The sequence below is a fragment of the Photinus pyralis genome, unplaced genomic scaffold, assembly GCF_008802855.1.
Source record: "Photinus pyralis isolate 1611_PpyrPB1 unplaced genomic scaffold, Ppyr1.3 Ppyr1.4_LG3a, whole genome shotgun sequence".
Classification (NCBI taxonomy): Eukaryota; Metazoa; Arthropoda; class Insecta; order Coleoptera; family Lampyridae; genus Photinus; species Photinus pyralis.
Genome location: NW_022170509.1, coordinates 12,908,461 through 12,936,254, shown reverse-complemented (window position 1 = coordinate 12,936,254; position 27,794 = coordinate 12,908,461). Strand labels below are relative to the sequence as shown.

At 35.0% G+C, this 27,794-nt stretch overlaps 1 protein-coding gene across 3 annotated transcripts in view; it reads right to left on the bottom strand.

The window, feature by feature from the left end:
- Nucleotides 1-1,092: 1,092 nt before the first annotated feature.
- The window catches only part of LOC116166268 (nipped-B-like protein A), a 41,430-nt gene continuing 14,728 nt past the window's right edge, over nt 1,093-27,794 (bottom strand). For 2 of the 3 annotated variants that reach the window (XM_031481142.1, XM_031481141.1), the window contains 12 exons: nt 25,355-25,987; nt 25,082-25,307; nt 22,010-22,287; nt 21,436-21,960; nt 20,727-21,386; nt 8,799-9,063; nt 8,555-8,745; nt 8,184-8,498; nt 7,990-8,136; nt 7,537-7,941; nt 7,264-7,485; nt 1,093-3,437 (listed from right to left, as the gene is read on the bottom strand). In XM_031481142.1, coding sequence (XP_031337002.1) covers nt 3,243-3,437; nt 7,264-7,485; nt 7,537-7,941; nt 7,990-8,136; nt 8,184-8,498; nt 8,555-8,745; nt 8,799-9,063; nt 20,727-21,386; nt 21,436-21,960; nt 22,010-22,287; nt 25,082-25,307; nt 25,355-25,987 — 4,062 coding nt within the window. In that variant the 3' untranslated portion in view covers nt 1,093-3,242. Of the gene's footprint in view, nt 3,438-7,263; nt 7,486-7,536; nt 7,942-7,989; nt 8,137-8,183; nt 8,499-8,554; nt 8,746-8,798; nt 9,064-20,726; nt 21,387-21,435; nt 21,961-22,009; nt 22,288-25,081; nt 25,308-25,354; nt 25,988-27,794 lie in introns of those variants that run through there. The other variant, XM_031481143.1, reaches the window with a different exon arrangement.

Sequence of the window (27,794 nt, the reverse complement as noted above, 5' to 3'; positions counted from 1 at the left end):
CGAGGTGCGTCGCCTATCATTGTATTTCAGCACTTTCATGCTACAACAAAAAATGGCAATTGAAGTAGAAAGGCACCATGTCAAATACAATGCAATGCTTTGACCTTGAAATTTCCTTTTGCAAGTTCCTGTTCCATGTTGAGAGTCTTTGCCAAGATACAGCCTTTATTTACAAAAAATATTATTTAATTTTTTGGAGTAATGTTTAGAAGTAACTTGTCTATAAAACTGTCGGTATACTTTTTTGATAAATCCTCCTGATCGAGAGTAAAATATTAAAACCGAGTAGCGCAATAATCGGTGCAAAACATTTAATCTTTAAACAATTGGTTTTCAGTTGCTATAGTTCCAACATTTTGTAGATAAATTTGTAGAAAAACTTTTATCTATAGCAATATTGGAGACCTGTTTATCACATTCTCGCCTTATTTGACTAAGAAACTTCTATTGCTTATTGCTTTTTCAATCAACAATCTGTGAAGTACTGTACTGTGTAGTTTTAACTGTGCAACAAGTACAAGCATTTTTTACAAATATAAATTTATTTAATTACAAATCGGTAATTTTATAATAGAAAAAACCTTAAACAAAATTATTTGTTTAATGGCCAACGGGTCGACTAAAAAATACAAATGAATATATTATGGCCCAATATCAATATTTATGTGGTACATTACACGATCACTATGATTCCACAACTAAGATTCAATAATATAAACATTTTACTATAAACAGCCTGTTTTAGATGTGGAGAATACCAAATGATTTGAGTAAATTAATTCGACATACATCTTTCAAACATGTGCAAACAGTGTGGAGGGCGCCCAAATTAACTAGAAGTTGATGCATAACTGACAATATTGAAAGAGCTTTGTCAAGTAAAAGAGACAGGCAGTTATAGTAACAGCAACAAGTTGTATTTTGAAAAGTAATAAATCTAGTACAGTACAATTTACATTTGTAATATGGTCATCATGTCCATTGTCATATCACATTAGTTACCAAAAAGATGAATAGAAAGTAATATCGTTGACAGAAAATCATCTTTGGTAACATATAAGAGTTTAATTAAAAAATTGTTCATCATAAACATAAGGTACAAAAAAACTTTATATTTCAGTACTATAAAAATAACAATTGTACAAGTATGAAGGGCTATTTAAAGTATGAATAATAATAAATAGTTTTACAGTGCTATTTTGTTTATAAAAACCAACTAAAAATTACTCTAATTACCATCTAAAGTACAAAAGCTGCTATTTCTATGTATTTTATATTATTCACAAATATTTTTTCTGTGCAGATTAAAAGACCAAAGCGAGTGTTCATTACTTTTTTACAAACAAAAATTTATAAATACACTGTACAATGAACTTAACTATGAACTCTTATTTTATTTACAATACAACTTTCAACGAACACCCGCCTTTCTTTTCCTTCTTGGTGTCCTTTTAACCACCTCAAAAATGTACATCTTTGACTTGCAGACTGCTTAGGCATCCTAAGTGCTTCACTTTAAAATAGCGACAAACAATAATAGTAAATAAATGGTTTAACAACACATGCAAAGAATGTAATTAGTGATAATTTTCGGTCTTTTAGCAGTTAGCAAGGTACATATTGAAAAGTATATTTACTGCAGATTAATAAATTCATTTCTGAAAAATTACATCTCCAGCAGATGGACGGAAATAATTTTACCATTTCTGGTGCCCTAGTTACCTATAAAAGCATTCCAAGTATTGAAAAAAACTCTTCCCTTATTTTTATCATTTTGTAAAAATTGTTATATTTCCAAAGAACAAAATCAATAATCACAACACATGACAAACAACTATCACTGGAGGACATGCAAAAATAAAAATCAAGCGACAATAAATATGGGAATAATATTACCGAGCCGGACTTACTGCGATGGGAGCCCCAAATTTAAAAATAACAAAATTTACAACAAACTAACATAAAACTAAGAGTAGCTAAAATAATTTCAAAAAAACCATAAAATTCGCTTCAAGTATTTATCACAGTGGATGATATAAAGACTGATCAAAACCCAAAATTGTGATCACAGGTGGAATTAAATGCCTTAATTTGAAAAATCATTGTACACGATAACTACTTAAAGATTATTTAATCTATAATGATTAATTATTAACGATATGGTCATCTTTAATGTGAAGTTTAAAATGAAGAGAGGTGCTTGTTAAATTGCGGTCGATGCAATGTAAGAGTCCGCTTAGAGTTTTCTCTATGACCGTGAGCATTTATTGAAATAGCATATAAAGAAATTTATAGAAGATAAATTAAACCCTGCGAGGCCCATAATATTTTTATGTCTAGTGCCATTCTTACAGTGACCGGCTCAAAAGAAACATGAAAGCATAAATGAATCAATCAAAAACACGTGTGCACCACGTATTCAAAGTTTTTGCGGAAAACCTACGCATATATAAATACGTACTATTCTGGAACGGTTGAAGAAATTTAGTCCTCTTCAATTTATCTCTGCATTTTGACATATGTGTGTGTAATCATGATTTTTATAAAACGTAGTGAAAACGCCCCGCTCTACATTGCATCAACCTGTACCTCTCTTATTTTACACCGTGGTTTGAACTGAAACTAAAATTAACATACGAGTAACATAAGAAATTCGCATTATCAATAAAGACATCGCACCATTCACGTAATGTAAAAGGATATCATAATCCTCCCTGTGTAAAAGGCACCTCTGTTTCATTTGGATGATTTTGGACAATAAAAGAAACAAGCAGCCTTCACTAAAAACAAATATAAGTAAGGTCCTTCGTGTTAACACTTTTACTGATGATACGAATAACTTAACCTAAACAAAAGCCGATAGTGAATAGAAAATACAAATCAGATCTACAAAAAAAATGACAGTCACAACAGCGCAATGAAAGATTCTACAAAGCGAACGCGCATCAATAATCATAGTTTACCTAAACAATCTGATTTCGCGTGTATGTTTTTTAAGTGGCAGATCAGACACCTTTGAAACAAAATTCGTTTGGCGAGAGTACCCGATACAATACAATCCTATTTACAATAACTTATATCGGATAGCCTAGAAGGAACGAATTTTCAAATGGTACAAATCTTATTTTAAATTTATAGAAAATTTGTTTATAATTTATAGAAATTCTTAATAAAATTTATTTACCGCCGTTATTAATTAATAGTACGCTAAATCTTACTGTACACACCATTATACAGAATGGCTAGGCCATAAAGTCCGGATCACTATAATCATTTTCACTGTCATCACCCGACGAATTAGTGAACTTTCGTCTTTTCTTTTTTTGTCTATGTTTTTTAGTCTTTTCGGTAGTACGATTAGTTCGTGGTGTCCGTCTGTCACTGTCGAGGCGCCGATTTGAAATAACGAGTTTGGGCACTTTTGGTGTTGAATGATCCTGCAAAAAAATTAAATTAAATTAGGCAAAAGATATTTGTTCTGCATGGGTAAATGTTTTCCCTCCCATTACTAATAGTAGAATCATGCTAGGGGTACAAAATTTTCATCATTTATATCAACGTCTGTTTATTAGTAATCTGTATTTTTACCTTCCCATATAAAATAAAGGAAGGCCACTTACTGATAAATTGAGAGTTTCTTTCTGTGTTAAGTGATATAACAGCCATTTATTTGATGTAAATCAAGTCTTTAATTATTATCATTATTAAATGTAATGATGAAAAACATGGAATAAATTTGTTATAATTTCGAAATATATGTATATTAGTTCATATCATCTAAAAAAGGAGTCGGAGAAAAGTAGTGTAGCTTCCCACCAGAGCTGGGAAGTAACTAAAATTTAAGTTACTTTCAAGTAACTAAGTTACCTGCAGTAACTAAGTTACTGTAACTTAGTTACTTTTGAAATAACACTAAAAGTAACTTATAACTTTTCCATATTCAGAGGAACTTAGTTACTAATAAAGTAACTAAGTTACTTTCTGGTAACTAAGTTACCTAAAAAGAACTTAGTTACCTACCGAAAAGTTACTTTTTATTTATTGTAAAATTATTCCTCAAAATACCTTGCAGATCTCACATGCGTTTAAATAATGTCAATAAGGAAAAATAGTCCTACCAAAGACTATTGTAGAAGAGTATCCTCAGTCTTTGATCCTACTTGTAATTTAATATTGAGGAGATAGGCTCGTAACCTGAGTTTTAAATGATAAAAGGAAGTAGCGTAAAATGCAATTTTTTATTTCTGATAGTTGATATATTATGCATCCAATGGATGAGCGAAGTATATATAAGCACATAGACGTTTATAAGTTGAATGTTCCACTGTACCATGCATTTAAAGGAAGGTGTGTAGATCCAGTGGCGTGCGATATTTACTGTTTTAGAGTATCTCTACTCATATCACAGATAAAAACACGATTTTTAGACTTACTGGTCATGTCTAGTCTAATTACTCTGTTAATTTATTGATTGACCTTGCCCAGTTCCATTAGATTTCAGTTTGTCAAATGTAGGAAAACACAGAGGTATTTATTTATTCATTTAAATTGCAACATGATCATTTATGAATCTTTGTAATTAGTAACTAAACCTTTAACATTGGGGAAGTTATGTATAATGATCAATAATGACTAATAATTATTTATAGGGAACTTGTGTGAACTATAAATTCAGAAATTTACTTCTGATCTTATTATTTGCATGCTATTTATCCGATTTGGAGCATCTAGAGTGTGTACAATAGCAAAAGTTGAGAGTTAATGAGTTTATGAAAGAAGAGTTTACGAATGGTGTGACAATTACACTAGTTTCCAACTTAGTATTACAAGTTCAGAAAGAAATTCAAAGTAAACTGAAAGAGAATTTGAACACACCAAACAACAAGCGTATCAGAAGCAGTCTGAAGTGGACCGACACCCTATTGAATTTTTCAGGCGACACATCCCCAATTATCACATAATCCGCAAACAACAACCTACACTAGGCCAATTGCTAGTTTCCTTGACAGAAACGAAAAATTAGTTTAGTAAGTTTATTTCGAACAATTTACAATACGTGTATCCATTGTATACTGTATGGTCCTTTTAAAGACAATCTCTGTTATGGATGCATTTTAGAAAAATTTTGCAAAAAAATTGTAATTCAGTAATGAATGGATTATCATCCGGTTTCGTTAATCGAAACGGTTCCTTGCTCACAATAAGGACCATATAGTTTCATTTTCAAATATTAGTTCATTCATTCATGGTTTCAGATGACAGGAAACCGCGTTGCCGGATTATATTTGAAGAAAATATCAACCTACCATGGCAGAGCATATTTTAAATAACTTCCACTAGGCGGCACTGAACCCAGTATTGGTGTGTCATAGTGGAGGCTCCACGCCAGAGCAAAATTTTTGGGGGTCCCAGTCGTCGCACTAGGGCACCTCTAGAGGAGAACACCAACCGGAAATTTTTCAACAGTTTTATAAAATATGACTAAGTGCCAAACAACAGTAGTTGTTTATGGGAAACTTTGCAGTCTCCCAATGACTATGAAATTGGCAATGATAAATTTCTTTTCAAAGATAGCTGAAAAGTTTTTGCCACTGGTATTTTTACAGACTACTAGGCGGCAAAAAGTCTGTACTAGGCGGCACTGTGCCGCCTACTTTATAGCTTAAAATATGCTCTGTACCATGGCCAATCGTATATTTAGATGAAACCTACATCAAATAAACAATACTTTATGTACCTTCTTCTTGGTCAGACGGAACTTCCAGACGCAAAACTGGAGACTACCGCGATGACATGCATGGAAATAATTTCATGAAATGGTTGGAAGAAAAACTGATCCAAACTATGACGTTAGTTTTTATTTTTTATTTAATAGTAATGAATTCTGTTTATTAGTATGTACAGTATTATCCTTCAAATGACCATTATTATTATTATTATTATTATTAAATCTTCTTCAACGCAGCTTACCATAATACACTCTTAGAAAAGAACATTGTACTGTCAAATAAAACAGAAGAAATGCAACGATAGAAAAAGATGCCCAAACTGGAGTTTAATGAAATAATAAAAAGACAGAAAAAAGGCTTCCATATCATGCTGCAAGGCCACCTTAGTGTTCGAAACTGTCGATTTTGTGTATAGTTTACTGCTGAACAAAGCAATAACCAACAATTGCAGAAAAGTTTAATGCGCGCGTACTGCCATCTATTAGAAGACGGTCGTTTTAAGATTGGTATTGTTTTCTTCTTATTCCATTAGCCATTTACATATTTTTATAGTTGGTAACATTAACTTCCAGAACTCTTTTATTTGTTGCATAGGCACCTTATTAACGAGCTCTTAGCGAGTTTATAATTTTGCAGTGTCTGTCCGTTAGCACGATATCTCAATAACGAATGGACCGATTACGATGTAGGTGGATTCGTATCAAATTTGTAGATCGGAGTTCGTGAATTGGCAATGTAGCACAAAAAATAAGGAAGGCCCTTTTGACATCTCCGTGAGTTATGAACCGAATTGCATGAAATTCAATATGCATATAGCTTTAGCCATATAAAACGCAATTCCAAAAGTTGATCAACATTCACAGTTTTCACTTTTGGCATCTAGACCATTTATAAACCGAATTGCAAACTTTCCTATTAATGAAAGCATTTAAATGAAATTTGATACATAGCCATTTGGAATAAAAGCAAATATAACGCCAGTTTCGAAATTTGGTTTTGCGCATGCGCAGTGCCAACTTTCATATTTATGGAGGAATTTAAATGAAATTTGGTACACAGCCACTTGGAATAAAAGCAAATGTAACGCCAGTTTTAAAATTTGGTTTTGTACATGCGCAGTGCCAATTTTCTTATTTATGAAAGCATTTAAATAAAATTTGATACATAAACGTTTACTATATTATTGTGTTAATAGGTTGGAAATAAATTAGTTCTATTTGTAGTTTGTCGCAACCTCATTAAACATTTATTTTATGTTGCCTTTATTTTTGATTGGGCGGAGTTTCAGCCAAGGCTACTCTACCAACCCAACCCACTATACATTTACAAATATCCATCCCCGAACCTGGATTCGAACCAGGGACCCTTAGCACCACAGTCCAGCTTTAACTGAACTGCGCCACACGGACCGGCATTTACATCTTGTTGATCACAGAGGGCAAAGTGCTTAAGATCTAATTACACTGTCAGTTTGCAATTACCGTAATTTAATAGAAATCGTGCGGTACTAATATACTGTAGCAACAATACGTACTTTATACGAAGTGAGGGCGAGTCGATCATCCTCAGTTAACGTCGGACCACCCCCATCACCACCAACGCCTGAGACCGTAGTAACCGAATTCATTCCCGCCTGCGAACCAACAACCGCAATTGCATTTGAGTTTGCCGTTGTATTGCCTAACGCAGCTAGAACTTTAGCGTTTTCTTCATCATCTGGATCATCCGGATCTAGTTTCAACATTAATTGTTTAAACTGAAAAGAAAAATGTAAGCTTTCGTTTTTTTTAAATTTCATAAATCTCACATCTAAATACTGATTGATTAGATCCTTTCGCCCTTCATCATTTAGATATTCGGATGGAGAACCTTCTTTCAGTTTGTTAACGATACCCTTGGGATTAAAATGAGCATTACTTCGTCGACTCGCCGCTTTTTCGTAAACTTTCGCCGGCTCCGAAGGTGAATATTGCTGTATTTTGCTATCGCTGACGCCGTACAAATCTTTAAGATGTTGTTTTAACATTAAAAGTAACAAACATCCTTGAGCAGCGGTTAAACATGATTGCAAATGTGATGTATCTTCAGGTACACGAGTAACTAGCAACTCCTCATCGTCGTCATCTTCGTCAAGTGCAGAAACTTGGTTAACAGCAATACCATCTTGAGATGAATGCAAAGCTTGTTGTTGAGCATCTGTCATTATCAACCCCTAAAAAGACTGCTGCGTGACATATTTACTAAAAGTGATAACACAAACCTCCCTAAACGATTGTAACAGATTTGTTCCAGAAAATGAGATCATTATATCGATGTGATGTATTATAAATAGTGGTTCATCTTGTACCATGTATGGAAAATACGCGAGATTATCGGCTAGATATAACATATACGATAAGCTAGTATGCTGAAATGACCGTGATAAACAATTTAAAAGACAAAAAATGCACTTACCACTTGTTCATCAAATTGCTTTAAAATATTTAAGACTAAGGCACGTCTCTGTTGTCGAGAATTTCTAAGTATTGAATATAAATATCCATTTAATGCAGTAGGATATTCACCTTGCACCTTTATCCGAAAGCCCCTAACTATAACAGATGTCTCTTGCAGAATCCTTTGCAATTGATAGGATAAACGGATTCCTAAAGAGGATTTTGTGTGAATAAAACCCGGATATTTTTTCTCCAAGTCGAGCAATTGCTTATCGGCGCTGTGCGAAACAATTTTTTCACAATCCGTACTCATGCAAATAAGATAAGGGACAATCTAAAATTATTCGCCAAGTGATTATCAATTTCAACCACAACAGTCCATGTGCTTACCTGAACGGGATGCACTAGTCCTTGTTGCAAAATTAACTGTATCACTCTCAACGCAGGCTGTCGTACTTGAATATTCGGATGTAGATACGACTGTAAAATTTCTTTTAAATAATGCTGAATAACTGCGCTAGCCATGCCCGAAGATATATCTCCCATTTCTTTCAAATTTTCTTCTTTCGATCGTTTCGCCCCTGTAAATCAAGCGCAGTTGGCAACACTTCCAGAACTCTCACCTATTACTTACACTCCAAGTCCTGCTGAATCATGCGCCTTTCTTCCTCCAACAAATACATTTCGATGTTAATCAAAACTTCAGATTTCATCGTTAAGGGAGCATCGTCCGATGTTAACATACGATGGTAGAAAGATTTTAAATCGGTTTCCAACATAAATTCGTAATGTCGAATGCAAATAGAACCGATTGCCTTTAACGTATTCGCTTGAATGTCTTGATCATCTTGTTGAAGAAAAAATGAGAACAACTCGAATACTAAATCTTTGATATTGTTCTGAAACAGAACGTGTCCATTAATATTACATAACTGTAACTGAAAATAAATTATGTAAGTGTGGAGCTAACATGACATTGACTAAAGCATATTGGAGTAATCGATAATTAATCCATTAGTTATTTGAATGTACCCTATTTTTCTAACACCCAATTGTATTACTTTTACTAGACCTGCGCATGCGCAAATACAATCGTTCATATAGCTGCTAGTTTCACTGTCTACATTCAAATAAGAATCAAGAGAAAAAATACTCATTCATCAATATGATTCATTACCAAACGTCAGTGACATCTACAGTTGATCAAAATGATTTGAAAAAATCTTCCTTTGTTTCTATTTGTCTAATTTTTAATGATTAAAATTAAGATGTTTACCGGGTTATTATTTTTGCTTAGGTTGACGGAGATTATAGAATTGTAGAAATAATTATTCCCTACAGTTTATTAGATTAAAACGTAGATGTAAACATACTCCAGATAGCTCACGACAGAGAAATTGAGAAACGTAAATTTCTACTCTTGTAGCTAGCACAACTTACGTTGAAATTTATTATCATCTTAATTATGTGGTTTGAGACTGCTTTATTTTAATCTACGGCACGAAGATAAAGGAAGGATTTATATAATGGTATTTTTAAAGCTGAATGCCAAGATATTATTCTGTTTGTACAATAAACTATTTGTATTGACTCGTCTTTAATAACTGGCATAAAGTTGATCTGAGACAAAATTATAGGTTCATCTGTTGAAATTAAGTCCTTTTAGTTCCCTTTTGGAAATTTTTTCCAGAGTTTGGACGGTAACTACATCCGAAGGAATATGCAAAAATTGTTCGATAGTTTTGTCCTTAAATTCATCTAGCAAATTTCATGAAATTCTGAGCAATTCTGTTTTCCAGCCAGAAATTGCAGTTTTTCTTTTCTAACTATTGAAAACTAACTCTGGATACAATATGTTGAAAAATACCGCATTTTGTCAAGATACAATTTTTTTGCAACCCTGTTTAGAGGTGCATTTGATGCGGTGAGAATTTTGGAACCTTAACCGTTAGTTTCAATATTGTATGCATCGTGGTTGCTGAATAAAAATTAAAGAAGGAACGTAGGGGCTTATGGGGGGCATAACTCTATGCGAAACGTTTTGGACCCTTACTGTTTTATTTGAAAAAAATTTTTAATTTGGTTTCCTCTACCACCCAATTCCACGACACATAATTCTTGAGATGCTTACCTATTGTGCAACCCGCAGTAGTTATTAATTTAGTAATTTATGTATACAAGGTGTTCAAATTTTGATGGAAAACCGAGATTTCTCCGTTATTATCAAAGATAGACACACTTAAAATTATCGTGACCCTGTGCTACTTTTCATGCCCATGGTGAGAGCTCCCTCTTGTGGTTGGCTGTGATGCAAACGCACACCAGTGGGGTAGCACGAACATGAACTCGAGAGGTGACCACCTTCTGCAGCATGTGTAACCCAGCGGTTCCCAAATGGTGTTCCGCGAAAGATTCACGGGGGTTCCATGGGTAACAGCAACAACAACTACAATTTTTCACGTTTAAAAGCACACTTTATTATTTGGAATTACATATACTAGCTAGACTAGTTTATTTCCCTTCAAAGGCTGCCCTTTAGTGTGATACTTGTTCAATATAACGAAAAATTTTGCACTGCGCATGGTTTGACGCGCAACTGGATCTTAAACCCGTCTTACACTGTACAATTTCTTGCACAAGATATATTGCACAAATTATTGCATCAAAAATAGAACAGGTGCTATTTTTTATGCAAGATTCAATGCAATTTTATAATGCGCGTGCGCCGCTCCTTGAACATGTGTTTTCAGATCAGCTGTTTGGCGTTTTTGTTTGACAAAATCTCCATTCCTTCATTTAATTATTTGTGCTACATTTCTTGCACAAGAAATTGTGCAACCTTATGATGTTATTATGGATTGCTTTGGTGCCAAATCCCAACACAAACAATAACTGTTTTGTAACAATTTGTAGCGCTAAAACGGTGTCTTCGAGCTCCAATTTGTCAAAAATTTTCCGGGGGGCACCGCCGTTTACCCGGGGGGGTTCTCCGTACTCCCTGGTCGGTATTACACCTGACGAACCATACCACCAACAACTATTGGGGTTCCGCCAAAACAATCATCATCATTTAGGGTGCCTTTTCCAAAAGTAATTGGGAACCGCTGGTGTAACCAACTGAGTTGAATGTTTTAAATCCGGAAGCCCCCCCCCCTCCCCCCACCTTCGTCACAGCACGAAGGCAGAAGGTTGTTGAGCTCCTTTTCAATAGCTCACATGATCACGAGTTAGGAAGGTGTCTAATGAACCGTCGCTTTTGGAATCCCTGATCCACTGACTGGGACTGGGACCACCTTTGCTCTGTCAGAGAACAGGGCAGGTTGAAGAGGCTGGAACCATGTGAACTAAGCTGTCTACGGACTGGGAAGATATCAAGATCGCTAAGCGCGGACCATATTTAAGGGTCTAAACAACGATCATGGAGGACCTTCAGTGGTAACATAGAGGATCTTTTTGAAGTTCAAAAACTTCGTAAGACCCTTTTGAAAGACCCAGGCTCTGGGGACTATGTAACTTTGGACTTACTAAAAGAAGCTACTTTGGTCGGTGCAAAGTCGATCAACGAGTGGTTATCGAAGGATCTGTAAGCTGACCGGTCAACACGATCAGCCCATTTAACAATGTGGGACCGGACGGGATATTCCCGGCTCTTCTGCAGAAGGGCCTGAAACTCTTACATTTGTTGCACCTCTTTAAAGCCTCCCTAAGGTATATCCTCAAAAGCTGGAGAAAGGTAAGAGTCGTGCACCTACCTAATCTGACTCGTACTAAATATGACATAGCAAAGGATTACAGGCCCATCGGCCTATTATTGTTTCTTCGAAAAACGGTGGAGCAGCTGGTGGATGCATACATAAGGAACGGGGTACTGGTCCTTAGACATCCATTCCAGCTTGCTTACAAGGCTGGAGAGGGGAATGTCTGCTAAAGGGTAGCCCTGGGAGCGTTCCTAGATATAGAGGGTGCATTTATGGGTCAATTGTAAGATGGATCAATTCCATGCTCGAAAGCAGGGTCATTATATCCTCAACCGAGAGGACAGAGATGAGCTCCTAGGTCACTAAAAAATGTCCGCAGAGTGTGATGTTTCGACTGCTGTGGTGCCTGGTGCTAAAGGAGCTCCTCCACACCCTGAACAAGGATGGAGCATATACACAGCAATACGCGGACGATCTTGCGATTGTCATAACTGGAAAGTGATCTCTTCATTAACCAGGAAAAGACAGAAGTTTTTCCATTTACTAATAGAAGGAGTACACCAAATTCTTGATCTCGTTTAACAGCAAGATTAAACATTGGTAAACAATGCCCTTAAGCATGGAAGTTATGAAATGTTGCAATGCAACTCAATATGAGAGGAAAAATTTAAAAATAACCCCCCCCCCCCCAACAGAAATTGTAACGTAATTAATTGTCCATGTTTTCCAGCGCCGCTCGTGTTTAGAGGCGTTACTACTTGGAAGGTATTACTTTGTAAATAAATACATCAACAACACCAATTATAGTACTCTGTTTTAGCGTTGTTAGTGAGTTCCGCATCTCGTTTCGCGTCACGCGTGGCTTCATTCACGTGTTCACACTTATTGACTTCAAAGTCAAATTTTGAGTTCCGTTTAGATTTTGTGCTCTTAGATTGATATCCATGTTTTGTGTACCAAGATCAAAATGAGTATCTAAACTAGTAATTGTAAAGTGTACAGTTAATCATGTCCGTCACTCTTTGTATTTATGTGGATGAAATGACTCCCTTCCCAACCATTGACCATATCAAAACTCACTGTAAAAATGCACAAGTTGGTACCTACTTAATAATGCCCATTATTGTTAGAAGAAATCGATTATGTTGAAAATGAGGCTAACATCCCATTTGTCAAAAAAATTTAGCTTGTGGTTGCAACTTTACGATTATAATATCCAAACCATATTAGCTTACAGTGCCATCAACTGTAAAGTTTTATTACAAAGCAAAACGCGTATTCCCATTTTTGTTACAGAGACCAATGATGAATTCAGCTTGGGTCTATATGTGAGGGATACCGCTGACCTAATCTTTTCTTAAGATGATTTTTTTGACAGGGATAACAAAAGGTAAGGCATGTTTGTGAAGGAATGGACAACATCTACTTAAAAGCGTCAAGCCAGTGACAAACATGCCTTACCTGTTGATATCTCGCAGCACCTCCATTTAAGCGCCTATAAGGTAGAGCATCATTCTTTGTTCATCGCCCGCAGTTTGTAAAACCCACTTGCTCTCTAAATGCCAAAAGCGCTAAGCCGATATGCGAACTTACTCATTTTACAGACTATACTATGGTTAACATCACTATTTTATGTAATACCAAGGGTTCCTCATTTACAAAATATTTCAAATGTACTCTCTCTCTTGCTTTTAGAGCATGTAAATTATCTCCATTTAATTGTAGTGTACATAATATTGATGGAAACAGTATTAAATTTAATTTTAAGATGCGCTTATTGGTGGTGTAGAAGTGTAAATAGGATTTACAAAGGAAAGGATAGTAAATTTATTAGGATTTTCTCACTTCAACCGCGCACAAAAAATATCTAGCCAAAAATTAAAAAATGGAGTAACTTTAGTTCATTTTCTATGAATTGATCTATACTTCCCGAAAGGTCATGTAACAGACTATTTATGTGTAGAAAGGATAATAAGTTATGGCATAAATATTCTTATAAATAGAAACTTAGTATTGCGCAGTCTGCGCATGCGCACACCTGATGTTTAAAATATGCGATATGTCTGCCTTTACTAGAAAAATCTTTGGTTAAAATTTCAAAAAAATATTTCTACAAGAAAGTTGACACTTCTCAGAGGCCGCAACTACTCCTAGAGTTTTTAATATATTTAGTTTCTTTTTGAATTCGGTAGCTTATAGCTCTGATACCTGAGCCAAGAAAAATCCTGACGATTAATGTGCGCATGCGCAATATCAACTTTCTTATTTATTAATATCTTTTGTTGAAATTTTAACCACAGATGCTTCTAGTAAAGGCAAATACATCGCATATTGTAAAAATCACATGAGCGCATACGCTTATGGCACAAACAGTTCTTTTTTAAGAAGCACAGATGCTTCTAGTAAAAAACAAGCTCACATAGCTTTCATTTTAAAAATTGCGCCAATTTCATTTTCAGTCTAAAGATGACACTAGATGTCATTGAATAATAGATATTAAAGATTCTTTAGTAATTATAGCAAACTTTAACTTTGATTATCAAGGGCAACAGTATGGCCTCCAAACGCGGGCGGCGCAGGAAAACATGGACAAATAATTACATTCGCCTTACATTAGATGTATTCGTTTCAAGTGATTTTACTAAGTTAAATCAGTTGAAGTGATTGCACTTCGTTTTTTTCGTTTGCAATCAGTTCCCCCCACTACTGACAAACTGAACAGAAATCACCATTAGCTGATCGCGGAAAAGTTGGTCCAGGTAAAATCACTTCAGTAAACATAACCCCAGAAAACTAGATCATAACCTTTTAGGCTGTTTGTTTACTTTTTTCAGACATTTAACAAATGGGTTATAAGCAGTGTCGATATGAATGTAGAAATTAAGTTTGTTATTAATTCAGAAGAGATATCTCTTCAAGTATCAGCTTCTGAGCAGGAATTATGTTTTAACTTGTCAAGTAAGGTTTTCAAATCTAATGAATGAAGTAAACATTGGATTTTGTAGATAATGATCCTTTTACAATTGACTACATTAATAATTTACACCAAACCAAGTTGGAAGTTTGCCAACTATTTCACACATAGATTCCATTTTTAGATGCACCGCTAATGACCAATAAATCCTTTGTTTATTAAATCTTTAAACAATACAATACAATATAATTTTTGCAGAAGATTACCGCTAGACAGCTCAAGTGAGCAGTTAGGGGAGAATGCCACCCAACTGCATGAAGTAGAAGAGGCAAATCTCGAAACAACTGTTACTGGAGAGACAGATGCAGAGGATCGGACTTATTGGACAAACAAGGAAATTATAGCATTAACCACTGTTTATGATAATTTTGATAGTGCAAAAAAACGAAAAGTTGTATGGGTAATAAGCACTGAATTATCAACCTTAGGCGTTAAAAAGAGTAGTAAACTTTGCGAGGTAAAATGGCGTAACTTGTTACAGACCTGAAATAAAAATAAAACAGGTTGTGGGGCATCTCGATTTCCATACTTTCAGCGAGTGGAAGAAATTTTAGGGAACAATGCTTCAACATGTTCACCCCATACAGTAAATGTAGATGTAGAGTATGACACAGGTCGAGTCAATTGCAACATCTGAACCTGAAGAAACTCCCAAACAAATACGTTCGCCTAACAAAAAATATGTGAGTCCGCTACAGAATTACATGAAAAAGCGGAATGAACTGCAAGAAAGAAAAATGACATTGAAGAAAGGAAATTGTTAGCATTTGAAACATGTAAAAACATTACTTCGAGGCGGGGGTAGTACAAGCAGTGATTAAAAAATCATCTAATGTCCCACAAAAAAATTAAGACTGCATCTGATACTTTTTTCATATCCCCTTTTACTTCTTTCCTCCCTAGGTCTACGGTTATTATATATTGGAATGCATAATAATTTATTAATCAATTCTTACAAAAGTATCTAGTAACTCTGAAATGGCTTCTAAATTCCTCATCTGAATAGCGATTTACCACATCTGATATAAAATTGGGGATTTTTACTTTTTTATTACATTGGGTAAGTGCCACTTCTACAAGAGAATCTTCAGAACTGCTGATATGTAAACTTGTGTCAGATTCTGAATCCCAACCTTCCGAATCAGCCCCCTATACAAATAAAGTTCAACATACCACATATAACTCTCGCCAGGAAAGATTGCCAGTCACAGCACACCTTGTGTCGATTTACAATCTTTGTTTTTATTAAGATGCGAGCGACTTCTGAAATAGGATCGTGCTAATGTTGAACAAAAAGTCTTTTCGTTCAACATAGACACGATACTATCCAGGAAGTCGCTAGCACCTTACAAAAAACAGAGATTGTAGATCGGGATCAAGTGTTCTGTGACCGGCAATCATTCTTGGCGAGAGTTATAATATTTAAACAATATTACCTCTAAAAAACTTTCAATAATAAATGAGTCCATTTCTTCTAAATAGTAATGTTTATAAACAATGGTAATAGGTGATGTTATGTGATCGCGACTCAGAGTAAGAAATAGAGTACGCGTACGCTATAACAACGTGAACGTTTGTTTTGAACAAACATCTCAGTTAATTTGACCGTTGAGAGGACGAAAGTAAACATTAGTCAGTGGCGTAGGGTTTATTTATCTTTATGGGCAACAAAGTTTATGTTTTGTTTACATGTGCAAAGGTAATAACGTATCACTAAATATTTATGATCAAAAGCTGTATGTGTTTGAAAGGTCCCTATTGATCTATGATAAGGTATGGTGATACTTCAAAGTGGGAACTTAGAAGGAAATCTAAACACATTAAGGGTGCGTTTGCACGCCATGGTGTTAGAAAAGTGAACTAAGAAGTATTTTTGAAATATTCGTCGCTTTGTGCTGCCATCCCAAATCCGTGATCCCTATTTGTACTTCGTTAGGTCACTAACACTCGCATACATTCGTCTTGAGATAAAATATTAAAAATAGTATTTTGCTTACCTTTGGTTACCATCTGTAACTGTAAATATCGTTCCGTAACTCTAAAAAGGGAATTTAGTGATCGTGTGAAATAAATTCTACCAAAAAATACTTATTTACCATAATATGCGGTTTTGTTCAGTAATTCAATTGAATGGCAATAACAGTGTGTAATTGTAATTCCTGAAATGCCATTCAAAGTGGGGTTATGTTATGGGTTATGTTTACCTGATTTTCTATTAACTCCAAAATAACAACAAAAAACAGTACCTACCTAGGTAAGTAAAGATGAGGATCTTTATTTTAATATAGTTCTATTATTGGATTGTTTTAGGCTATTCTTCGACTGTACACATTTCCGAAGATTGACTTCCGACACGGAATAAATTTGTTTCCGATTATCATTTTAGCAAATGATGTCATTACATTGCGTTTATATAAGGCCATCGGTCACATCATGGTCAATTTCTTACAAACATGTTCTGACCGTAACCTGACCGATGTGACCCTTGGATGTGAAATAAAATCATTTTTTGATATAATACCGATAGTATGTAGTTATTCAAATTATGGGAACCGAGATGGCATCCAATCGGTGGGGTTTCGTTATTACTATAGTGCTTAAATTTAGTTGTAAGTGACATGTACATTTATTATCGAATATATAATCTCCAGTTAATGATTTCTTGCATGAGTTGTCTGATAGCACTGCCGAGGTGTAAATACCACCGTACATCCGACTTACGGTGGCATTGTACAATGTACATCTCGACAGTGCAACTTGGGCGCGAAAGTTTGGTAGAGTATTCCTGCCCTTAAGTAGCGCTCATGAAGCGCTTCGTCTGGTAAACGTAAGCAGTATTAACACTTTGTGTATTATCATTGTTTAAATACTTTAACAATGGTATTATCAATTCAGAAACATCAACCAACATAACCTCTTTTTTTAAATAATCGTTTTCCACTTTTTCAGTTGTAAGCTCTGAAATTTTTATATTAATTAATTGCAACGTAGAGTGAAAAATCACCTGATCCTTCACTCAACGTTTATAAATACTTCTTTTGCCAGTTTCCTAACCCAAATTTTGAATGTAGGTAACATTAACCACTGTAATTCCTACTTATGATACGGTTTTTTGCTGGAAACATTTTATCTGCACTAATGAGTAATGCTAATGACCAAAAAAACCAATAAAGGACTAAGCTAAAATACATTCCAATAAGTACTCCACTTTAAATTTCCCGCTTTTTAAGAATAGTATACCGTACACGTTGAACTATACTGAGAACAGATTTCTTTACTATAATTGTTTTACGAGCTATTTTTCAAGTGTACGGAGTTCATACCGTTTGTGCTTTAGAAACCACATTTAATCGATTTTCGCATCACGTTTTAATTATTATATGTGCAAGAATCTGGAGAAACCATTTATATTTCAAAAATTTCTTTGACCTTTGAATTATACACAAAAGATTGTCATTGCAACCGAACGTCTACTTTATACGCTTTCAGAGAATGTACTATGAGTTTTAATGCAATATAAACTGTTCACTCATAATTTACATACATTTAAGAACAAGAAACAACAAACATTTCCCAAAAAAAATGTATAGTTTTTAAAAACGGTATGAATTACGTTAGTCATGTTTCCGATAAGAAAGCTATTGTGAGATAGGCAACACACAACACTGATAGCGCGCCCTTAAAATGCGAAAATTCCCGTATGTTATGTTGGTAAATTCAATAATTCCACAAATAATACAGCTTTTCCCCATTTCAAAGGGCTCCCATAAATTAATACACCATAAATCGAATAAGTTCTGCACTATAAAAACGCCTAAAAATTAAGGAATCACGTTTTAACGAAATAAACAAAATACCTCTCAACGGAAAACAAAGTTACAGCGTTGCCGTTGTGGTGCACTAATCACCATAACTTTTCTTGTTACGCCGTTTAATTGTAAGTTAAAATTGTTTGGGTTACTGAACTCTTATAAGCATCTAAAAATCCATTTAGATTACTCGAGATGCATATATTATTAATATTCCCTTAAAAACTATCTCGTGAAATGTGACAACTTAGCCTCCTGCAATGTTAGTAAACAAACGAGATGATGGCACGCATAGATTAGCATCAAGGCATCTCTATCTTTATTTCTTACTCTGAGGATTGCGAAACTTTTCAGTGTTTTCTTCTAGTGATTTAACTGAACTGATTTTGGTGAAACTGATTGTGATTTATAAATCACAAAATCACCAGAAACGAATACGCCTATTTCTATTTGGGGGGGGGGGGGGGGAGTCTGTGCATTTCATATCATATGTTAGATATCACACACAATCATAGCTTTATACTCAACTACTCCTTAAAATGAATAAAAGGTGGTTTTTTGAACATTTTACAATAGGGGAGCTACCAGACGGATTACCTTTCATCACAAAAATTCTGTATATATCATGAGCTGTCTGTAGTATTTTGTCTGTAATAATAATAAGCACCATCCCATGTTAATTTGCAACTAAAACGAGTCTGAATCTGTGGCAAGTATAAAAATGAGGAAATACAGTTCAATTATAGAACAGAACCATATTTTTATACCTTTCGCAGTAGAGACATTGGGACCTTGGTGTAGAGAAGCTCGAAAATTTTGTGGAATACCTGGGAAAACGCATTACCAATATTACTGGGGAACCCCTAGCTACCACATAGACAAAGGATGAGTATTGCCATACAACGTGGTCAGTGTAATTTATTATTAAGGATCCTCAGATCCTTTATAGTTTTGTATTGTCGTCCGTCCGTCCGTCCGTCCGTGTGCGCTCTAACTCTTTTTAAAAGTGGCCGATTGAGTTGAAATTTGGTGTACGGGTTCTTTGGACATTAAGGACGGACGCTATTGATTTTCAGGAAGCTGGTTCAATAGGAACAAAAGTTATAGGACTTCGAGTGAATCGGGAACAGGAAAAACTACGGGCTCAATATAATAGAAATCAACATATTTCATTCCCTAGGTCATGTATCGGGTTGGGACTTCCGCTAGATTATTCCCTATGACTCTTAGATGTGTAATACTTTAATATAACTCTTCTCTGTGGTATAGGTCGAAAGTTTTAGAGCAAAATGTAGCAAAAATTACACTTTATACATGAATTTAGAGTTTTAAAAGGTTTCAAACGCATTATCTTGATGCAGCAAGAGTACATCACGTGCACATTTGATAACCGCATGTGTGTGATTCAAAAATGTTAAATTATTGCCATATGGGTTTTGATCAAAATAATCAAAATCGTTATTTATGCACCAAGATCGTCGAGAAAAAGACTAGGGGCATTATCTCAATGCTCAAGACATAAATTTGATGCATTTCTGCCGACCACATGGATTTTGATCAAAACATGTCAAAATCGTTATTTATGCACCAACATCGTTGGGAAAAAGACTAAGAGCATCATCTCAATGACCAAAACATGAATTTGATCTATTTTTGGCGACCACATGAATTTTGATCAAAACATGTCAAAATCGTTATTTATGCACCAAGAACGTTGGGAAAAAGACCAAGAGCATTATCTCAATGATCAAAACATGAATTTGATCTATTTTTGGCGACCACATGGATTTTGATCAAAACAAGATTAAGAGCATTATCTCAATGGCCAAGACATGAATTTGATGTATTTTGTAACATTAAAATAAATTATCGTTAAAAGTTATTGTAATACTGAGGATCCTTCGATATTTCGTTGTATCGGTTTATTTATTATGAATTTTTAATTTATTGCTTCATACCTAACCTTCAATCAATACAAAACTTTCAAACACGAATAAATCCACTATGCTCTACCTTTATTTCTTGCTCCGAGATTGTTGTATTCTATATTTTAACAGGTATGACAATGTACAATTACTTACCGGTAACTCGCCCACAACTTCGGGATCATTAAAATTGAAGTGCCTCAATAATAATCCCACTATGAAGAGCGCCCTCCTAAAATACTGCCTCCATTTAATATTTGCTAAAGCGACAGCGCCAGTTTCGGTGGACAGCCACACTTTAATTTTCGCTAAGTAGTCGTAATATTTTTTAAAACAATCCCGTATAAGCTTAAAATTTCTAGTAACATTGTTAACGACAGATCCCAGGCATGACAAACAGCTCGCGACAATAGGTCGATCGTGTTGAAGGATTAGCTTCATCGAGTCTTCTTCCAACTGCGCTAGAAACGTTTCACTGGGATGTTCGATTAAAGGTACGACTAATTCCAACATTCTTGCGACGCTACTAATAATCTGTATGTCTCCGTTGGATTCGCACTTTAAGCTTAGATAAGGTTGTAAAGTACTAGCGTGCCTTACTAATAACTGAGGTCTAATCTTAGCAAATAGGTAAAGAGTAGTTAAACAGGCGACTAATCGCTGAGAGGCACCGGACGTATCGGAGTCCGATTCTTCTAGCCTTAGTACATTTTCTATAAGACAATCGACAATTTGCCTACAAGCGAGGAGTAAAGCTTTCGGAGGTTCCGTTTGAATCTTTGTTGAATCATCCTTATCTTCCTTTGGCTTGAATAACTAAAAAAAAATTTGCACAGTAACCGACATAAACAACCGCAACACTTACACTAAGCAAAAGTTGCTCGAACCATTCTAAGCCGATTTCCTTAGACGAAGCGACAACGTCAGTGATATTCATAACCTTTCTTAGCAAAGACGTGTCTTTGGTGGGTGTAAACCACATATTTTGAAAGACCTCCATCACCAATTTCCTAATCCCTTCTTCATCATTGACCCTTCTGATCATTTTCACACATATTTCCGGAATTTTAGGAAAATCCGGACACTCGATACAAATATCCTTTAATATCTTTATTACCCTTTTTCGCACACTAACTCCCGTATCTAATATTCTGGCGGATAGCATTTCGTAATATTTGCTGATCAACTCCGGTCTACTAAGAACAAATTTTCCTACTAAGTCCACTGCCGCCTCTCGAACCGAAGTTGCGTGATCAAGAAAGCTATGGTTTACACCCATTTGCATGTCGTGCCTCCCTAATACTGAGGGATCAATTTCTACAATCGTCGTGAGACATTTCAGTGCCTTTGTACGGATTGCTATCGACGTCTCCTTCAGTACAATAAGGATCTAAAACAAAGTTATGAACACTTGCGACGAAAAAACAACAAAGACGTACCGCTTTCAAGTATTGATCGAAACTCAAAGAAAAATTTCTTTTGGAAGCCAAATATTGCGCAATAAGTTCGGCACTATTATAGTCAATATAAGTTTGGAACACTTGCACACGATTTCCGGCCGAGATCGTTTCACGAAATGGTCGAATCCTGCTTATCAAAAATTTTTTCCTCGCCTCAATAATTCTGTACTTTTCCGCATTTTCTTGATCGGTAGACGCATCTTTTAGCCTTTCCACCTGTTCCTCAGTCTCAGATTCGTCCATACTTTCGCTATGGACTAAAACAAAACAATTAAAAATAATAATAATAATTGACTATATTCCCATACATCATGTTATACAGGTGCATTCACTACATAAGAGTAATATAAACAAAAAAATTTTTTTAGGATACCTACAAGAAAAAACACAAGGAGAAAAGAGACAGAAAGAAAGTGAATTTTTAATATAAAAAAAAATTTAATAGGGAAAGGGATTCTCTATGCACTAAGCATACAGCCCTGAGTTAATCTGTAGCTTTTACGGAAGCGCTGAAGAACCAAGAGGTGATATTTTCTGTTCAACCCGGCCGGCCGACTTTGAACTCGGCCGGAGGACTTTGAATTCGACTGACCGAGTTTAAACTCCTCGGCTTCTACCAAATCTTTTAATTTTTAATTTCTCAAAAGTGGGTGCCGTAAAATTTTGTAATACATAATTGAGTTAAAATTATTTAAATTAAAAAAAAAAAGAATTAAAACAATTATAAAAAAGGAATATTACTCATTTTTTAATTGCAATTCTACGAAGCCGTACACGGGCCACATATACACTTGGTGTTCTTCTTCTACAAAAAAGTGAAAATTTCGCCAAAAAAGTGAAAATTTCGCCAAAAAAGTGAACATTTCTACAAAAAAGTGGAAATTCCCATAAAAAAGTGGAAATTTCGACAAAAATATTTGATGGCCTTTAAAATGATGGGTCACTCGATGGGGTGGCGGGGGAAGGTCAAATTTCTGCTTTGTTGTCGCCGCTTTCACTTTTTTTCGAAATTTTCACTTTTTTGTCGAAATTTCCACTTTTTTGTTGAAATTTCTACTTTTTTGTGGGAATTTCCACTTTTTTGTAGAAATTTTCACTTTTTTGTGAAAATTTCCACTTTTTTGTCGAAGTTTCCACTTTTTTTGTCGAAATTTCCACTTATTTTTGGAATAAGAACACCAAGTGTGTGTATGGCCCGTGTACGGCTTCGTACAATTCTGTTTTTTTATGTTTCTATTTTATTTATTTCTATGGTTAACCGAAGAGCGGCGGCGTCGCAGTTGCGCTACACGGTGCTGTTAAGTTGTAAATATCACTTATAAAGCGGCAAGCTAATACGTATTATTAACAATTATTATTTAAAATAAAATGAATTTAAGATTATTATAATCTTAAATTCATTTTATTTATTTTATATAGCATATGTTACAATTTTAATAGGTACCTTTCAATGAGTAGGCTAAATCGCTCTTTAACCAGGAAGGTAGATAAAGTCATCACTTTAACCGCTAGGGAGATAAAGTAAAACAGACGATTGTGCATTCTAATGACATCTGTCATTCCTACTTCAAATGTCATGCAGAGTACGATATAAAATGACCTCTGGAATATATGACAATGCTTACTAATTGTAAAAAAGGCAAAAAATAATAGGGTGCCGCGAATTTTGTTTAATTATTTTAGTGTCCCACCAGACAAAAAAGTTTGAAAAAGTTTGAAAAACACTGCCCTAATGTACACTCTAAAATAAATAATCAGTGTTTCTCAAACTGGGGAGCACGATATCCCTGATGTGTGCGAGGCAAATAGATACCTTTACAATACTTATATTAGGTATTTTTATGTAAAATTGTATTTGACGAATTCTTACAGAAATAAGAAGGTACTCGATAAATTCACCTTTTTATGCTGATGAAAGCACCAATGTTGCACAATGTTTCCAAATGATAGTGTATGTGCGATTTATGATGGTGCTATAAAAGAAGACATCTCGAATGAACTAAAATCAACCTCAAAAGCCATTGATGTTATAGATGCAATATCCGACTTGATTAAAAAACGTAATATTTTATTGGTCCTATCATTTTTTAGCACCTTCAGAAAGTTGAGAAAAATTCACCAAGGTATTGTTAAAATAATTTTTTGAGAACTTTGAAAATAAATTTTCGATGACATTTTTCGGGTTTTTTGCCATAGCTTCGCTATTTGTAGAGCTAATAGAAATTTTGAAAGGGAAAATCACCATCAAATTCTGCATAACTTTGTTCATTTAATAGTGAAAATTAAAAATAAACTCACGCTGTAATTTTGTAATAATACGTTTGTAGTAACAGCAGTTTTTTTAATAGGGGGCGTGAGCAAATTTACTTTTAATAAAGGGGGCGCCACGGAAATGAGTTTGGGAACCACTTCTCTAAATGAAGCTGACAACGCTCTAACTCGGCCGGTCGAGCTTAAAGTCCACCGACGGAGTTCGAAGTCGGCAGGTCGAGTTCGAAGTGGGCCGGTCGTGTTTAATAGGAAATATCACCTCGTGGTCCTTCAGCGCTTCCGTAAGCTTTGGTCAATAAAATTTCATTATTTTTTTTTATGAAGTCAACAAACAATTTTGATTTTACTTTTTTTTTCATTATTACGTTTTTTGTTCTATTTTCAGCAAACGTGATTTATGTTTATGCAAGAATATTATTTATTATATTATATTTATTTATGGCAATTTTTTATATTGCTTGGTCATGCTTCTAGTTGTTACTAGCTGATTTATTCTTTGTGATCCGACAGTTGCTAATATTAAAAAATTGCTGTTTTCTTTAAATCGAACATAGGGAAATTACATTGCATGCAAACTCCTATGTTCGCATTTAAAAAAAACTCGCTGTATACGGTAAATTGTTTTTAACGCATGACAGATAAGTGATGCTTTTAATATACAAATTTTCCTTGCTATTGAATATAGTTTAGATTTTAGGTAATTAATATGACTCTTCCATGTTAACTTATTATCTAATATTATACCTAAAGAAATTAAAAATGTTTTACAAGACTCGTTACCTTTATGCTTTCGATGATTATCCTTAGTATTGCTTCTTTTATTTCTATCACTACCGGCTAGAAATGATTTCTGATTTGTCGCATCTTTGTACCATTGAGCAATGTAAAAGTGTCGCGCATGTCTTAAGGCCTCATTATTTTGTGCATCAACTGCTAAAAAATCCAACAACACGCGTTGTAAAAATTGAATTCGTTCTTCTTCCGATTCGATTTCTACGCGCTTCTTCTAAAAGTTGCCCGCTTTAAAACTTACAGTGACTCGCTTAAACTTACTTTTGTCAAAGAATCTTCGTCGCTGTCCTTTCGTTCTTCGGATTTAATATCCTTCACCATTTGATCAATGGTACTCCTTTTCCCCTGAGACAATATACCGTCCCTTCTCAAACGTGCCGCAACAACACCTAAATAGTCTAAGCTGGCCACTCGAAGTGACATATCTGTGCCTTTATTTGAAAAATTTTTCACTAGCATTTTCCCTAACAAAGTTAACAGTAACTCCGTGGCAGGCCATTCCGGTTTATTTACAGTGGACAGCAAGTCTTGCACGAAATTTTCAAATAACGGTCGATAGTCAATGTCCTCATTCTTACTCCCACATTTACTTAAAAACACAGCTAAAAATGTTCCGGCAGTTGACGTAGCCTTCTCGTATTTATTACAAATTAGTACGTCTTTGTCCACCTTTCTAACGTCGCTATTCTCTGTATTCTTCTCGTTCGCCAAATTCTCAGGAAGAGCTACAATACATTGGATTAACTGCAACACTAACGCCGTTAACATTTGAATGTGTTCTTCGCTATTCAGCCTATAAGTACGTAAACTTCGTTTGGTACTTGGAAGACGCGCTATCGAAGCCAAGATGTCGTCTAATAACAATCTTCTGTGATTCTCGTAGCGGGTGAAGATCTGAAAAACATCAACCAATTTAGAATCATAGTCTGGTCACTATTATTTTTGTGGGACACCAGTAGCCCCAAAATACAGTAGTCGGTATCCTCCCTCAACCTGAGTTGTGTTCAAGACAATTGTATAGATGATTGCATTTAAGCCGAAGTCATTTTGACAATCCAGGAACAAAGAAACCCTCAACACTTTCTCGTAATAAACCAGTAAACGACAAACGGACAAAAACACGAAAACACTTATAGAAGTTATTGGCGTAGGCGGGCGATAATACGATCTTAATAGATTTTAAGTGCCCAAAAACAGCCCAGTCAGAATGATAACATACAGGTCCATGGCAAGCGCTCAACTTGCAATATCAATCGACTGTAGGCTTTTAAGAGCGCGCCGCCGGAGTGGTGGGGATCAGCGTAGGAAACACGCCTTTAGATTTTTTTACAATTTTTAAAAACTGTTTGTTGTATCAGCCTAATTCTTTTTTTATATTAAAATATTAATCGGCAAGACCCAGCGCAGGAGGTAACGAATTTTCATCGATCTATATTAGCTACAAATAGGTTAATTAAATTTTTGAAAATGAGAAATTTTAATTTTTTATGAAATCAAATCTCCATGAATTTTCGTTATTGCCTTCTTCGGGTCATTACATAGATAACGGTTAAGTTTCAAGTGATTTTATGGTCAATTAAAAAATACGAAAATTCTTCATTATAAAATCTCTGAGCACGGATCTCTTAAAAATGTCAATACAATATTCCACATTAGTCTAATATCTATGTCAGGGATGGGGAAATAAATTTAAAAGAGGGCCACATAAAATAATTACAGCATTTAGGCGGGCCAAAGAGGATTTGTTATATAAGTAACAAAAAATCAGATTGACAAAAATTATTGTTTCAATGTCCTGGGTTAGTGTCACAAATGAAATTTTGAACGTTCATTCATTATAGCGTCGAAATTTGGCTCCAAATTAGTGGAAGAAATTCGCTCTCAAGGTGTTCCTCAGTCATTTTGTTCATAAATTTGTTTTTATGAAAATAAATGACTGATATTACCCGCGGGCCGAAACAAACCATGTCACGGGCCGGCACGGGCAGCTATTTCCCCATCCCTGTTCTATGTGATAGTCGCCATCGCTAGTTTTTATAAGTTGTGTGATGGAACCGAATTAGCCCGCTAAAATTCGATTTAAATATTCCCGAATTCGAGCCTGGCGCGACGAAAAAGGTCCAAGATTGCAGCTTCAACAATTACAGAGGTGATGTACTCGTTTTTTATCTCTATGTCTATTGCATCCCTCTAATAATGATATGATCGTGTTCGATTATTTGCCAATTTAATGTTATTCCCGTACCGCATGATTATCGCCATTTATAACACATTCTAGATACGAATTGCACTTTTAATTATACTGGTCCTACTGGAATTACTGACCGATTTACATGCTTTTATTTATAGTTAGATACTGTATGTTCCCTTAGGGGCTATACTCTATACAAGTATGCAGAACTACATTTTAATGTACAATTGAATTTATTGCACTGCATTTCGATATTGTTTGCATGAATATGTTACTGTTTATTGACAGGGTGCCTCATCTGGGGGCGAGTGACGTACGTTAGGTGGTTGATTGTTACATATTGCACTTGGCATTGTGAATTAATTACTTGATACCAATGTTTACCACGACATGTTCCTTTGTATTGTTGTAATGTGATAGTACATACAATTATGCTCCTACTATTTATTTGAACCGGGTGATTATGATTATTAATATTTGGCAGGGTGACTTGTTTCGAATATGTACTGT